The sequence below is a fragment of the Bos indicus genome, chromosome 10, assembly GCF_029378745.1.
Source record: "Bos indicus isolate NIAB-ARS_2022 breed Sahiwal x Tharparkar chromosome 10, NIAB-ARS_B.indTharparkar_mat_pri_1.0, whole genome shotgun sequence".
In the NCBI taxonomy this organism is placed as follows: Eukaryota; Metazoa; Chordata; class Mammalia; order Artiodactyla; family Bovidae; genus Bos; species Bos indicus.
The window spans coordinates 86,132,892-86,148,383 of NC_091769.1; the positions used below are offsets into that span (position 1 = coordinate 86,132,892).

The window sequence follows — 15,492 nt, forward strand, 5'->3', positions numbered from 1 at the left end:
CGCGGCCCCGGCGGCCCCGGGTGCGCGGACTGCGCTTGCGCACGCCCCAGCCGAATTCGCGGCGGGGCGGGGCTGGGCGCCCGCACGTGCCCCCGTCTCCAGGCAACGGGAATAACAGCTGCCCTCTGAGAGTGCCTGCGCGGCCGGCGGCTGCGGGAGGGCGAGTGGTGAGGAAACCTGAGTCCTGCGGCTTCCCCTAAGCGGGAGCCACCTCCAAAAAAGCCTCAGGTACGCGGAAGGGCGGGAAGGCATGGGGTCAGCGCATCGATCTCCCAAGGCCCGACGGACTGAAGAGCCGAGGGCTTGTATTCGAAGCGGAGTCACAAGTCGGGGACGTCCCGGGTGACCCTCCAGGACAGAACGCAACTTCCGCGTTCCGATCTAAACCCGCGGTGGCCGGATCGTGTGGTCCTTGGGTGAGGGTTTGGCAGCTAAGCACCTGCTGCATGCCCTGAACCGGCTCTGTGCTCTTTAGGGTCAAGCACGGTTCCAGCAGGAGGGAAGCCCGAGAGTTTTTGTGCCGGTCACTTACCAATGGGCTGCAGTTTTCTTGCCTATAAAATGATGGGGCTGGACTCAGAGTCTTACGGCCCCTAAATTCCAGTCCTGTAACTCTGGGCGAATCCCCAGCGAGGGGAAGCTGCTTGTCCTGTGTCACAGGCCTAAAAACTGACTTTCAATCCGATAGCTCTTTCCATCTGCTGTGGAGTGTATTATTGTGTGTGCGGGAGCATCACTGTGTATGGCAGAGGCTGGTAGTGATATAAAGGAAAGGTAGGTGGCAGGAACACCTGTATCACACTCCTTTTTCTATCCTCAGAACCTAATAAGCACCCACAGAACACAGTAAGCATTCACCAAATGCTTATTGAGTGAAAGCTCTGGTGGACCCAGCAACAGTGTCCCTAAAAAGTTTAAGGGAAATTGTGGTTAGGCAGATGTAGAAACAGATGTAGAAACTTTAGCAGTGGAGGTAAACCTCAGACAAACTCCTCACGTATGTCTGGTTTAAATCTCCCCTAGGCTTCAGTCCAGGCCCTGAATGGCTGGTCTCCAGTTGGTGTTGCCTCTGCCTATGGGTGTTATGCTCCCACATAATAAAAGGGATTCTCCAGAGCTCCATTCAGCTAAGCAAGACCCCTATAGAAAAGGTGACTCTTCCCAGCGGTCCTCTACAGGGCACCCGAGGAACAATTTCCAGCAGAAACTTTGGAGTAACCAAGAACTGATGCTGGATAATCTCTACACTCACCCCAAGTGGAACACCTGCACAAAAGCCCAGAGCTGTTCGTATCCCCACTGTGCTGGAATGAGCCAGCACGATTCAAGGAGCAATCCCCAGGGCCAAGCCAAGGGTTTGTTTTACACATCAGACCCTCAGTGCCAGTATCCCAAAACAAATGACCAGGAATTCATCCCCTTGACAAAGAAGCGAGTGGGGGTTGACCGAGCATACCCTCTGAAACCTGTATTTCATCGGAAGTCCCATAGTACAGGTGAGGCTGGCACTGATGGAGACCAGAACGCCTTTCCAAGAACCCCTGAGCCAAGAAAGTATTCGTACAGTAGCTTTGGTTCGAGGAACTGGGTGAATTCATCGATGGTTGGTCCAGTTGCTGCCACTCAGGAGGAAAGGGTCATGGCAAATGCCAACAGGACAGAGTGGATGCAAATCCAAAGACTAGAAGCTGCAGGGGAGAGCTTAGGGGAGGAAATCCGCAGAAAAGAGACTCTTCTGAGGGAAAAGCTGAAGAAGACGGAGGAGAAACTCAGAAGGATCCAGAAGGGAAAAGAACAGGCTGAGGAAAATGAAAAAAGACAGCTCCAGAGAATGGTGCTTTCACGGAGGAGAGTTAAAGATAATAGCGTCACCACATACAAACCTATCTTCTCTCCAGCACTTGGGTCTGAGGAGGTCTTCAGCAGAGACACAGGAGAAGACGAAACTTGGGGACAATCTCAAGAGAATTCTAGTCCATTCCAGTTCTCTAATTATAGAATTCAGAAGCTCAAAAGGGAAAGACTCGTGGCAAGCAATAACAAAATCCGAGACCGAGTCTCAAGGCCATTGAAGGAGAAGTTTTCTCAAGCTACAGAAGCGCCGCTCAACGCTTTGCAGAGATACACCAGCAATTCTAGCTCATCCAGGGCACCAGACTCTTCAGGCTCCAGCTGTTCCACTGAAGAGCCAGAACTGGGCGAGTGCAGCCACTGCGGCCGAAAGTTTCTCTTGCTCAGGCTGGAGAGACACTCCAGCATCTGCCGCAGGATGCAGGGTTCCAAGAGGAAAGTGTTTGACTCCTCCAGGGCCCGGGCCAAGGGCACAGAGCTAGAGCAGTACTTGAACTGGAAGGGTCCAGCTTCAGTCAAGGTAACAAGGGCCTTATGGATTTGCCATTGAGTGGGGATCACTTTTAAGAGCCTGTTATGTCCTCATCCATTTTCTTTAGAAAGATTTCATGTGTCTTATAGGGAGAACAAATTCACATTTGATTTACTGATTACTGCTGTGTGCCAGTCACAGTGATGGGAGGTTTTCATATGTTCCTCGCTACAGCCCTGTGAAGATTTCATTGTCTTATCAGTTCATTAATCAAGTCTCAGGTTAACTTGCTTAAGATCACAAACAGCTTTAAATGGCAGCATATAAATCTGGGTCAGAATGACTCCAAAATCTAGACTTAAAAAAATATGTCGTTTTGGTTACATAAGTAATAAACACTTACTATAGAAAATTTAAGAGAATGAAAAAAAAATATTATGAAGCATTTCACTACCCTGACAAAATTCCTCATTCTTTATAAAATATTCTACCATCACCCCAAATCAGGACTTGTTACCACTCCTGGAACTCTATCTACTTTTTCCAGTTTGGCTAATTTTGATATACCTTCTTAGTAAATACATGAAATACATGATTAAGTTTGGAATTCTTTTTCTCCCCATTTAGAGTGTAAACAACTTAAAGGTGGAGGACTTTATTTTTTACATAATTTTTATCGGAGTATAGTTGATTTACAATATTGTGTTAGTTTCAGGTGTACAACAAAGTGAAAAAGTCATATATAGGAATAGACATCTCTATATCTACACGTATATAACTCTTTTTTAGATTCTTTCCCCACATAGGTCATTGCAGAGTATTGAGTTCCCTGTGCTGTACAGCAGGTCCGTATTAGTTACTTATTTTATATACAGTAGTCTGTATATCTCAATCTCAGTCTTCCAATTTATACGCCCCTGCAACTCCTCCTTGGCAACCACAAGTTTGTTCCCTACATCCGTGACTCTTATTTCTGTTCTGCAAACAAGCACATTTGTACCATTAAAAATTTTTTTTCACATAACAGTGGTATCATATGATATTTGGCTTTCTCTTCATTCAGTATGACAACCTCTGGGTCCATCCATATTGCTACAGATGGCATTATTTCATTCTTTTTTTATGGCTGAGCAATATTCCACTGTGTATATGTACCACATCTTTATCCATCCCTCTGTTGCTGGACATTTAGGTTGCTTCCGTATCTTGGCTATTCTAAGTAGTACTGCTGTGAACATCGGGGTGTGTGTATCTTTTTGAATTATGGTTTTCTTCAGATATATGCCTAGGAGTGATTTTTTTTCTGGGATAGAGGACTTTATTTTTGGTGAACATTCCTAGCTGCAGAAAAATTAGGTTGTAAAAAGTGACTTCAAGACACTTCCATACGTTTGGGAGAACTTCATAAGCACATTTGGACAGTCAGATCGGGAGAAGATTGTCTGGTTATACCTTGTCAAGGTTATACCACCGGGATTGTAAATAAGTATGGCATGTTGACAAACAATTTTTATTTTAGTAATTTTAATGTGTATTAGGAAAGTAAACCATAACAAGCCCTTGATTTCTAGGAATATTGACTTTAAAGAACAATAGTAAGGAGGATAAGGTGAAAGTGGTATGCAAATGACCAAAATGTGGGAAAGCCTTGACCACCTGATCTCAAAGCCCTGTCTCTAAACTATGAAAGCATTATTTTATTTTCATTTCCTTCCAACCCTCCCCACTGCTGCACTAGCATTTCTTGTCCATTAGCACTTTATAGTTTATGTGTGTATTTGTGGGGCCTTTAAAAACTCACATTTATGTGAAGGCTGTTAAGAGATGTTTTTTGCAGTTAGAGTTATTTCTTTTAGTATGGGAAATGACTACAAGAAAGTCATTTCTGTGTTTATCGATGATCTCCCTGAAATCCTGTTGCCAATGAGAAGTCAACATTTTGCTCTTGCAGATAATGATATGATCACAGGTTCCTGTTCTTTCCTGTTTTCTTTCTGGTCAACCTGGTAATCCGCTGGGGAATTCTCTGTCCCACTACAGTGGTTCATTTCTGGCCAGAGCCAAAAAGAATCTTGTATTTCTTAAATTCCCAAATACCATAGCAATGAAGCAAAACAATTGGATTTTTGAGATCAGATGCCCTGGCTTTGTGGAAACTTGTTTGAGGAAACATGTTGTGTTGAGGATAGGAAGGCAGAAAGTATCTGGATTGAGATGCACTCCCCTCCTCAGACTGTCCTGAGTCTTATTCCAAAGCTTTGTGCCTTTGCAAGCTGAGTGGTTTGTGTCTGTCATTCCTTCTGTGTACTCAGAAGAATGGATGCTTTTTCTTTTCTCCTTTAATATTCACATAATTTCCGATAGACTCATACTTCTGGTCTCTCTACTGTACATCATGCATTGAGTGTAAGAGACTACATCTTTGTGCTTTGTGATTCATAAGTGTTAATTGAATGAACTCCAATACAACGAAGAATTAAAGTGTAAGTATCATACGGTTGAGGAACTTTCCCCTAATTCTATTCTAAAGGTTGCTAGATACCATCTCTAACACTGATTCTCTTACCTTGTCTCTTTCAGTAAGACTCTCCTGATGGATCCTTCCTTTCCCTTTGATAACATCTCTTCCTATATTCATCACCAAGTAGCTACTTGCCTTTTTTCCCCTTCTTTTTAATATTATTTTCATCTAATGGTTGAGTACATTTAAAAATCGTGTATTACTAAGTGACCTGTAGTGCAGATCAACAGTCTTCTGCCTCATCCCTCTCTTGCCTTTCAGCTATCCCCAACAGGCAGTTCGGATAGATGACTCTTCTGGTATGTATATTTCTAAATAATATACTTATTTTCTTGATTTATTGGTTTGGCACATGATCTGTTCACCTCCACTTATGGACACTGTGGGTTCATATCCCATCTCCTCCCACTTCTGTCCTTCCATTGTACTGAAATCTCAATTTTAGGTTAAACCAGTAGTCAGCTATTTATATGATAATAATCACATAAATGTTGTTCACTGCTCAGGGAACAGAATCTGCCCCTGTCCACATGTACCCAGAGTTAATAATTGACTCATGTTTTAATTTGCTTGGTTTCCTACATACTGATCTCAAATGTTTTTTCCTCCCTAAATGATCTTCCCAGCGCAGACACCTGTTAATGTTTTTGTAACTGCCGAAACACTTCTCATAGTCTATCCATTTGACTTTTTTATTCTGAAACCTCCCTCCCATTGTTTTCTTCCTGCTCCAGTTCAGACTGGCTCTCCTCTAGGCCTGGTGCAGACCTGTTGTCTGGGACCTTCTCTTTATTTCTCCTCTGTTCCTAGCCTCTTGTGTCTTCCTTTTTCTTGCTTGACTCCTTGCTTTGGAGAAGCTTATTAAAAAAGGTGAATGGAGGCATATTTTTTTGTCATGGGATGAATGAAAATATCTATCTTATAGTCTTATTTTTTGACTGATGAATTGGCCAAATAGAGAATTCTAGATGGAAAATTATTTTGTGAGAACTTTTATGATAGTTTCCCACTAGCTTTCAGCATCTGGTGTTACTGTTGAGAAATCTGATGCCGTTTTGTTTCCTTCTCCATTATATGAAGTCTATATATTTTTTCTTTTTATTAAAGTTTATAGGATTCTCTCTTTAATCTGAAATTCTGCAGTGATTGTGTTGGGTAGTGCATAGGCCATTTCAATCTCAAGGGTAGGGACCTTTATTTCCAGGAATGTTTAGTGTCTTATTTGTTTAATAATTTCCACCTCGTCCTGTTTTTTAGAACTCCTATTGGTTGGTGTTGGATTTTTCTAGATTGGCTTTCTAATTTTCTGATGTTTTCTACTTTCCATCTTAATTCTTTTTTCCCATTCTGAGTAATTTTTCTGACATTATTTACAACAGTTCTGTTTTTTAGTTATCACAGCATTAATTTATAATAGTTACTTTTGGTTTTCTCATTACTTTTTCATAATATATATATTCTCATTTCATAGACAAAATCTCTTCTAATACTCACTTGTTGATATTATGATTTTTAAATAAAACTTATTTTGAATTGGAGGATAATTGCTTTACAGTGTTGTGGTTTCTGCCATGCATCAACGTGAATCAGCCATAGCCTACCTCTTGAGCCTTGCTCGCACCTCCCACCTCACCCCGCCCGCGCCAGGTTGTCACAGAGCACCTGGCTGAGCGCCCTGCACCCTACAGCAGCTTCCCACTGGCTTTGTTCACGTATGGTAATGTGTATGTGCCAGTGCTGCATCCCGCCCTGTCCTTCCCACGCTGTGTGCACAAGTCTGTTCGCTGTGTCTGTGTCTCTATTGCTGTCCTACAAATAGGTTCATCAGCACCATTTTTCTAGATTCCATATATATGTGTTAATACGCAATATTTGTTTTTCTGAGTTACTTCATTCTGTATAACAAGCTCTGGGTTCATCCACCTCACTATAACTGACTCAAATTTGTTCCTTTTTATGGCAGAGAAATATTCCATTGTATACATGTACCACAATTTCTTTATCCATTCATCTGTTGATGGACATATAGGTTGCTTCCTGGCCTAGATGTCCTGGCCATTGTAAATAGTGCTACAGTGAACACTAGGATACATGTGTCTTTTAGAATTGTGGTTTTCTCAGGGTATGTACCTAGTAGTGGGATTGCTGGGTCATATGGTAATTTTATTCCTAGTTTTTAAAGAAATCTCCATACTGTTCTCCATAGTGGCTGTATCAATTTACATTCCCACCAACAGTACGAGAGGATTCCCTTTTCTGCAAACCTCCTGTAGCATTTATTGTTTGTAGATTTTTTTGATGATGGCCATTCTGGCTTTCCAGGTAGCTCAGTGGTAAAGAATTTGCCTGCCAATGCAGGAGACATGCGTTCAATCTGTGGGTTAGAAAGATCCCCTGGGGGAGGAAGTGGCAATCCACTTCAGTATTCTTTCCTGGAAAATCCCACGGACAGAGCCTGGCAGGCTACAGTTAATGGGGTTGCAGAGTTGGATATGACTGAACAGAGCAGAGATAGAGCATTCTGACCAGTGTGAAGTGATATATTGTAGTTTTGATTTGCATCTAATAATAAGCAATGTTGAGCAAATTTTTCATGTGTTTATTCGCCATCTGTTATATCTTCTTTGGAGAAATGTCTATTTAGGTCTTCTACCCATTTTTGATTGAGTTGTTTATTTTTCTAATATTAAGCTGCCTGAGCTGCTTGTATATTTTGGAGATTAATCCTTTGTCAGTTGCTTTATTTATAACTATTTTTTTTCCATTCTGGGGGATTATCTTTTCATCTTGTTTATAGTTTCCTTTGCTGTGCAAAAGCTTTTAATTAGATCTCCTTTGTGTATTTCCATTACTCTAGGTGGGTCATAGAGGATCTTGCTGTGATTTATGTCACTGTATTCGGCTTATTTTTCCTCTGAGTTTTATAGTTTCTCGTCTATGTTTAGATCTTTAATCTGTTTTGAGTTTATCTTTGTGTATGGTGGTAGGAAGTATTCTAATTTCATTCTTTTACATGTAGCTGTCTTGTTTTCCCAGCACCACTTACTGACAAGACTTGTCTTTTCTCCATTGTATATTCCTGCACCCTTTGTCAAAAATAAGGTGCCCATAGGTGCATGGGTTTATCTCTGGGCTTTCTATCTTGTACCATTGGTCTAAATTTCTGTTTTTCTGCCAGTACCATACTGTCTTGATGACTGTAGCTTTGTGGTGTAGTCTGAAGTCAGGAAAGTTTAAAGTCAGAGCTTTACTCAAATGTCTAGTGATCCTTGTCTGTCCATTCATATTTAAGCTTAAGTGGGGCTTGTTGACTGAAGGCTTTCATATTGGGGTTATCAAACAGTGAGCCTTTGAAGTGGGGTTGCGCAGAGTCAGCATTTCAACTTCTCTCAACTGCTTGATGCATCCAGAGAACTCTCGTCTCCTATGAGGGTGCCAGTGTGCCTGGTACTCTGGAGGATGGTGGGGGACACAATACATCACGTACAACTTGCCCTTAATCCCATTTCAGCTCTTAGATTAATGCTGTTCTCCATTATGCCGGATATCCTGAGTCTGAAACCTGTCTGGTTCAGTTTCTCCAGAGAGGGTGTTGGAAGTACTGGGCACTTGGACATGCAAGGTGGAGAGGAGCCATGGGAGCCGACCTGTTCCCAGCCCTGTACCTCCCCTTTCCACTACCTGTATTTCCAAGCATTAAGCCTCTCAGGGAAAACCAGCTTGCCTCTCAGTGATATCCGCCTTTGCAGGCCCTTAGGTTTAAGTGTCTCCACTCTGGCAAGTCAGTTATCATTGTTGCTCCTTTCCTGTTCTCTCTGACCTTGTGTATTAACACCCTTTTAACTTCCTTACTTTCATTCTAACGGAGACTCAGGAAGGGGATGACCTAGATACCAAATTAAATGATCAGTCTTTCTTCAACTTACAGGTTGAACCTCCTCGGAAGAGCAACTGGAGACAGAAGCATGAATCCTTCATCCGTACCCTCCGTCAGGCTCGAGAGTTCCAGCAGGTGATTGCCAAAGGTGGAAACCCCTCAGACCTGCCTCCCATCCTGCCTGTAGAAAATCCAGACTATATTCAATGCCCTCACTGTAGCCGCCACTTTGCTCCCAAGGTGGCAGAGCGGCACATCCCCAAGTGTAAGACCATCAAGAACCGTCCTCCGCCTCCAAGAAAGCACTACAGTTGAGCAGACAATAGTGGAAACCTCCTCGATGGTTCAGAAGGTTTCTGCTTCTCTTGAGCAGTAAGTACGAGTAGAGTAATTTGATGCAGAGCAGGAAGAACTAACACTTTTACATATCCCAGATCTGCCTGCAGAGCTGAGATCAGTGAAGAAAGAGAGACCCATTGCTAAGCAGCAAGATGCAAAAAGAAGCCTCAGCTTCCCACTAAATCACCACCTCCGGCTGATGTGCCTGATGTAATTGCTCTGAGAACTGATGGGTGAAGAAACTTAAGAGCAGTGAGCAGGCTACATTAAAGCTCTCTTCTCGCAAGCCTGATTATGGTTTGTGCTAGTTAAATGCCTGCATTTGTTGTGCCTTCTTGCCACTGCCTCTGCATGTTTGGTTAACTCTTCTCGTTCTTGTAAGAAGTTGGCTCACTGGTGTCACAGGATCATGCATGGTATCTCTTATAAAAAATACACTTCTGCTGTAAGGCAAATGACCTCCCTGGTACATGGTCCTGGCAGAAAGTCAATACAAGTATGTAAGATTGGGGTGCCAGTATGTCCTAAACCCTCCCCATGTTGTACTGTGTAATAAAGGGAACCTCATCTTTATGTACTTTACAGGGTAGGGGTGGGAGAAAGCACATTATGTCTCTGTAGTTGTTCTTTTCTAATGGATTTCATATGTCAAAAAAAAAAAAAAAAAGGAAGGAACTTTAATTTCAGCTGTTGCTAGCACTCTGCTTTCAAATCATTTTGGTTTGATTACTTTTAAAATGACGCAGCAAAATGTACCCCCAAAGCAAGCTGGGACATTTCAGTGTCACATGTCTGTACTGATTATATCACAGTAAACTTCTCTTCTGAAAAGTAAACTCTGAAGGAAAAGATGCCAGATCTAAAATTTTCTCAGCAGAATCGTGCCTACTGCAAGTAACCTTCATAATTAGGCACTGAAAAAATAGGTTTCGTGAATTTAAAATTAAATCATAAAATGAGTGAGTCCTAGACTTGTCAGTGGAGAAGGAATGGCAACCCACTCCAGTATTCTTGCCTGGAAAATCCCATGGATGGAGGAGCCTGGTAGACTACAGTCCATGGGTTCGCAAAGAGTCGAACACGACTGAGTGACTTCACTTTCAGACTTGTCAAACAGGAGAAGTGATAAGGCAGTGTCTAATGGGGGAAATACCAGTTCAGGTAGAATGAAGTGAGCACAAAAGATCTGAAATACTAATAAGATTACTGTCCTGAGAGCATTACTCAAACTGTTAGTTTAAGATACTGGAGAAAAGTCAATGAAGCTGACCTGGGCAAAGGGGACTGTGCAGACCACAAAGCCATATTAACTAACTACAGATGGCCACTTAACTCTTGTTCCATTTCCTCTACAGCTTCTGCTGAGTGGCTGGGCCAACAGATCAGACCAATTTGATATGCCCATCTTTAAGGCTTTAGCTGTGAAGCTGCTGGACACTAGGCTGAAAACAAAATCATATATATTTTAAAAAACAGCATGTATTGCTTTATGCTTTTCCTGTTACAAAGAAAAAGAGGTATAACCTAATGGCGCCTCTGGTTGTTCATTTAAAGAAACCTCACAGAGGAACAGCAGATATTTAACCCAATATACACAGTTCCCCGGCAAGTTTAATGAGGTACCCACTTTTAAGTTTCACACTTGATAGTAAAAGCAATAGATGATGACAATGAGTGGTGGCCAAGGTCACGATGTGGTAGCCTGTGGACTGCTTTGCTTCACAGGTATGTTTTGACTGACATAGCATTCAAAGTATAATCTGACATTTAAAAATGGTGATATGGAGCATCTTTTGAAAAACTGGAAGTTCTGGAAACCCTGGGCCTGCAGCTCTACTCAGCACCAAGTGGGGTTCGGAACCAGTTGCTCCTTCCAGACGGGGTGGAGCACAGAGGGCACCACCCGCCTAGCGTGCTTCACTTATTTGCCTTGTCTGTCTGGTCAGAAGCCCTGGATGATGTTATAAGGTCACAGGCCAGGGGCCTCCAGGGAGAACAAATGTGTGTGTGGGGAGCGCTTTCTTACGCTGCTAGAGAAATAAACAATAGTCAGTGCCCTAGTGTTCCCTTCGATCTCAACATGTTTAGGCCTTGATTATAACAGGAATATCCATTAGTCTTTTAAATTTCGCTTGATTGGATCTTTGGGAAGAAGAAAGAACCCTTTTTCTAAGTCTCTTCCTGGATAGCAGAGGATGACAGAGGATAAATAAATGCTGCTTGTTAATGTCTTTGTGTTATACTACTGTATCCAAGAACCTTTAGTAAGTAGACACTATAAATTTTTAAAGTTCAAAAGGTTAAGCAATGGGAAAAAAATCTCACAGTAAGACTCACTTTGTTGAAAAGTATATGCAGACATGCTGAGACAGTATTAACAGCAGTCTGTTGAATGCAACACAGCACCTTTGGCCAACATTTGCTGTAGGTCATCAATTTGTCACTTTTCACAGCTACACAGGAGGTAGCAGAGAAATGATATAGTGTTTCCCTCCTTAATGTTCATGATTCTGTGAGATTTAATGATCAGCATGAACCACTAAATTATCTCCATGGTTAATCATTGCAGCGATAAGTGATTTTTTGCTTTGTGGCTGGAAGGAACATGTTTTGCAGTCCTGACTACAGCCACTCTGCTCTGACATTATCATGAATACTACTACTTTCGAGGCCCAGGGATGCTCATTTGAAATAATTTATTTATAATACATCCTTGCACCAGAGTTGTTCTATTATGAATGTTTCCAAATATATGGCAAAATCAAATGAAATATGAGTTTAGGTCTGTTCTTGCTTTTAACTTTAGTGAAATGTTCAGCCAAGAGAAGTTACAACTTGGCTGTGCTATGTCAGGGAGACCAAATACAGTTCAGCCTTTTTGAGGGAAAACAGTTTTATAAACATAAACTGGCAGTATCACTTGAAAAAGCCCACTGTAACTGAGGAGATAAGTACAAGACATCACCCTTCCGCTTTTAATGGCTCATGTTTTTTTCCTTCTGCACTTTAAGCACTATATTTTAAAAGTTTGGGGTGGGGGAAGAAAGTTATAGCAGCAAAAATGATTCTATTAGCAAGAAAAACAAATTGGAAACAAGCAAAGATAATTTCTTTGCAAATGCCCCTTGCATTTATTTGTTTATATGAAGACTCACTGAATCGAAGATCCACGAAGGCCTGCAGTCTGCGTGTTTGATCCCCAGTGACTAAGGTCCATGTGCGGGCTCACTGAGGCATAGCGCTGATTGAGAGTTGAAATGTTTATTTAAAACAGAAATGCCAAACCACTCCACCCTCAACCTTTCAAACATCTGGCTAACAATAAGCTAATTCTTCAGCAACAACGTCAGAGCAAAGGAGTAACTCAGGTTATACTATAATGCAAAAGCAATACTACTGGAAAACTTAAAACACCTAGCACTACATAAAGAAGAAAAGTAGGACACAATTTAAAATTAGCTACAGAAAACCAGTTAAAGGCATTTCTGCTGCCTCACCTTTCACTTCTTATCTGATGTGTGGCTGCCACCTATGAACTGGTTTCTGTTTGCATAGCTTTCTGGTGGGAAAAATCATATGGCTGTCCCAGGCACAATTTGGGAAAGTGCAAATTGTCTCTAAGGCACAGAACTTAGATTCTCAGCCAGATTAACAGCAAACCAAGACTTCCCAAGGGAACACGCTAGAGCAAACGATCCCAGCGTTCCACTGCTGGAGAGTGACTCCCTCTCTGGAGCCAGGGCTCCCACCCTCCCTTCAGTGCTCCTTCACCCCACGGTCTCAGCAACGTGCCCATGTCCCTCGGTTCCATGGCACAAGCAATACTCATGATTAACACCCAAACTGACCCTGCCTCTCAGGCCTGCTGAGATGGTGAGCATAAGGGATACAGGAACATGAAAGGCCAGTCAGTCCTTTTAAAAAAAAAAAAAAATCAAAGTTGCATTTACATGATGAACCAAAACCCATTGTTAAGGTTTGTTGCAAACCCCCCAAGTCCCCAGAACTTGTAACTTTAATCCAGGGTTGGCCCCTTCCCTTATTTTAAGAAAAGGCTTCGGTGATTACATTAGTACCATTGTACTAGGCTTCCCAGAATTGAGAAAACAATGGGAATATCAAACCAAAGAAGATCCCATTGAGTAGAGTTGCCCATCCCCAGCTGTGGGGTTTTCCTGGAGCAGCAGCCTTCACACCACCAATTTTAGGGAAAATGGCAAAATTTCCATTGCACAGGTCCTTCCAAAATATTAAATAGATATCAAACATTTACTTGTTGGTTGGGGAAAATGAAACAGATCATTTTAGCTCTTTCTAAGGAGGTAGGATGTGACAGTCATCAAGGCAGCTCATGTAAAGGTGAGCTGGAAACACAAAGCTCACCTCCTTAAGTAAAATCATCAAACGTTTCGAGGACACTTGCTCTCTTTGGAAGAGCTGGCTTGCTCCTGTCTACAAGGACATGAAGACACGGGGATTGGCTCTCAGCCAAATTCCTCTCAAAATTGGCAGGATCCTCCTATTCTGTCAGGCTTCAGGGACTGCCAGGTTTTGGTGCTGGCTCTGGGCCACTCAAGTAGGAAAGATGATACAGATTCACTGATATGGCTTCATAAAACACCAAAAGGGGAAAAATACTGACTAGACATACAGAAAGGGAGTGGCTGGGGCTGCTGATGTCAAGATTAGAACCCTAAGAGCCACGAAGGCAGAGGCACAAGTAGCCTTCTCCGGGGAGAAGACTCAAGTCACTCTAGGTCCTCTCGAAGATGCCAAGCCGAGGCAGCTAAGGAGGACCTCCCCTCATGGTTTCCTCCAAAGTCTATTTCTTCTGCCCCATGGACTCAATTCTCTATGAGACACTTTACCTCTCAAAAGGCTTTTCCAAAGCTAGGAAATCCCACCCTGACACTCCTGCTGTGTGACGAGGAGGGACCTGCCCTTCTTTCTCTACTCCTCACTGAAAAAGTTCCACTCAACTCTCAGAGGAAAAGCAACCTAAGCCCATTGTTCCTCCTAAAGCATTTAGCTGCACAAAGTAATTCAACTTTCTGAAAACAAGCTGGAGATTGACTCCACCAGACATACTTTCCTGGACTAAGGCTCCTGAGAGGGCCTGGAACACTTCACCACTCTCCAGATGACCCTGGATGGGCCGCACCTGGTTGCAGCCCTCTTCAGCTTTACACTTTAACCTCCTCCACCCAGAGGTGCAATGCCTGGCACTGAATTCCCAAGGCAGCTTCCAATTAACGGTGAAAGTGATAAGTGGGATATAAGCTGCTAGCAGCAAAATGAACGTGAGCATCGTGTCTCCTCTTCAAAGGTGGGATCACCAGATGAGGTACAGAGCTGCTGTTGCTATGGCAGTCACTGAGGACAAAGCCAGGGCCATGGGGCCCTCCGTTCTCCAACACAAAACCACTCCTAGATCCTAATAGGCAGTGCTACTCTCCAAGTGTACATGGAAAGTGCTTCAGAACCTCCGCCTCGCGCTCCTTGTCTGCAAGTGAACGAAGCCAGGAAAGCGCGCTCTGCGTTCAGTAAGTGTGCTGTGAAGGTCTTTGGATCCCAGTTTCCTGGAGGCTAGACAGGCTCAGGAGACTAGAGGCTGGGTCTACAGGAGTCTGTTCCCAGGAGACACCAGGAATCTGAATCTAAGTCAGGCCTTGGATCCGTTTCCGTCTCGTCCTTTGCTGTCTGAGTTCCTTTGGAATGCATCCCCACCTGTCCAGATAAAACACAGTTCCAGGTTAACTGCCACTTGGTTACGGCAGTTCAGGACTACATTTTCAATGCCAAGCGCTAAGAATGCGTAGCCACAGTTTTGTGAGCCCATACTACTACCTGAGTAGAGTAGGATTTTATGTAAAGTCCACTCCTGTACACTTGTTGCAAGTAGGGTGACCAAGTGTTGCAATTTGCCTAGGGCTGCAGGATTTTCTAGGATGCAGAATTTTCGGTTTTAAAACTCTAACAGCCCTAGGCAAAATGGTCCTCCTGCCTGCTACTGCTGCCAATCACTCCATGCTTACCTCAAGTGTGTGTATTACTTTCCAAAATACCTTCACAGACATTATTTCATTTAATCCTCAAAACAACCATACAAGGTAGGTGGTATTATTTTCTTCTTTCAGGTGAAAACAAGGACTCAGAGAAATAAACTAATTTGTGCAAACGTGTAAAGCTGGTAAAGGAAAAAGCCAATGGTTCACAGTATTTCTCTATCCTAGTTCACTCTATACAGAGCAATACTATGACCTGTTAAAAATGATGCAAGCAGCAACACCAGTGAAGTATTTTTTACCAAAAATGCTTCGCTTGAATCTAATCAAGCCTTAAGTCTAGCTTATAGTTTACAGAAATGACAAGGTGACGAACAAGTGAAGCAACATCTCAAGAAAATAAGACAAAGTCAGAATGTAGGACATT

At 42.7% G+C, this 15,492-nt stretch overlaps 2 protein-coding genes across 5 annotated transcripts in view; one reads left to right on the plus strand and one right to left on the minus strand.

The window, feature by feature from the left end:
- The first annotated feature begins 3 nt into the window (after positions 1-3).
- On the plus strand, positions 4-13,028 carry ZC2HC1C (zinc finger C2HC-type containing 1C). Of its 4 annotated transcripts, none has more exons than XM_070797888.1 (4): positions 4-228; positions 1,024-2,371; positions 8,773-8,856; positions 8,962-13,028. In XM_070797888.1, the coding sequence occupies exons 2-4, from the start codon at positions 1,043-1,045 to the stop codon at positions 9,034-9,036; spliced, it is 1,488 nt and encodes a 495-aa protein (XP_070653989.1). In that variant the 5' UTR covers positions 4-228; positions 1,024-1,042; the 3' UTR covers positions 9,037-13,028. The 4 variants fall into 4 exon arrangements, 3 of the variants coding, with proteins under 3 accessions (XP_070653989.1, XP_070653990.1, XP_019824818.1); XM_070797889.1 differs by lacking the exon at positions 8,962-13,028 and adding an exon at positions 5,106-5,143 and having other exon boundaries at positions 8,773-8,890; XM_019969259.2 differs by having other exon boundaries at positions 8,773-13,028.
- Positions 12,165-15,492, minus strand: part of NEK9 (NIMA related kinase 9) — a 37,172-nt gene continuing 33,844 nt past the window's right edge. The window contains exon 22 of the mRNA XM_019969258.2: positions 12,165-14,787. Within this exon, the coding sequence (XP_019824817.2) occupies positions 14,665-14,787 (123 nt within the window). The 3' untranslated portion in view covers positions 12,165-14,664. The remainder of the gene's footprint in view (positions 14,788-15,492) is intronic.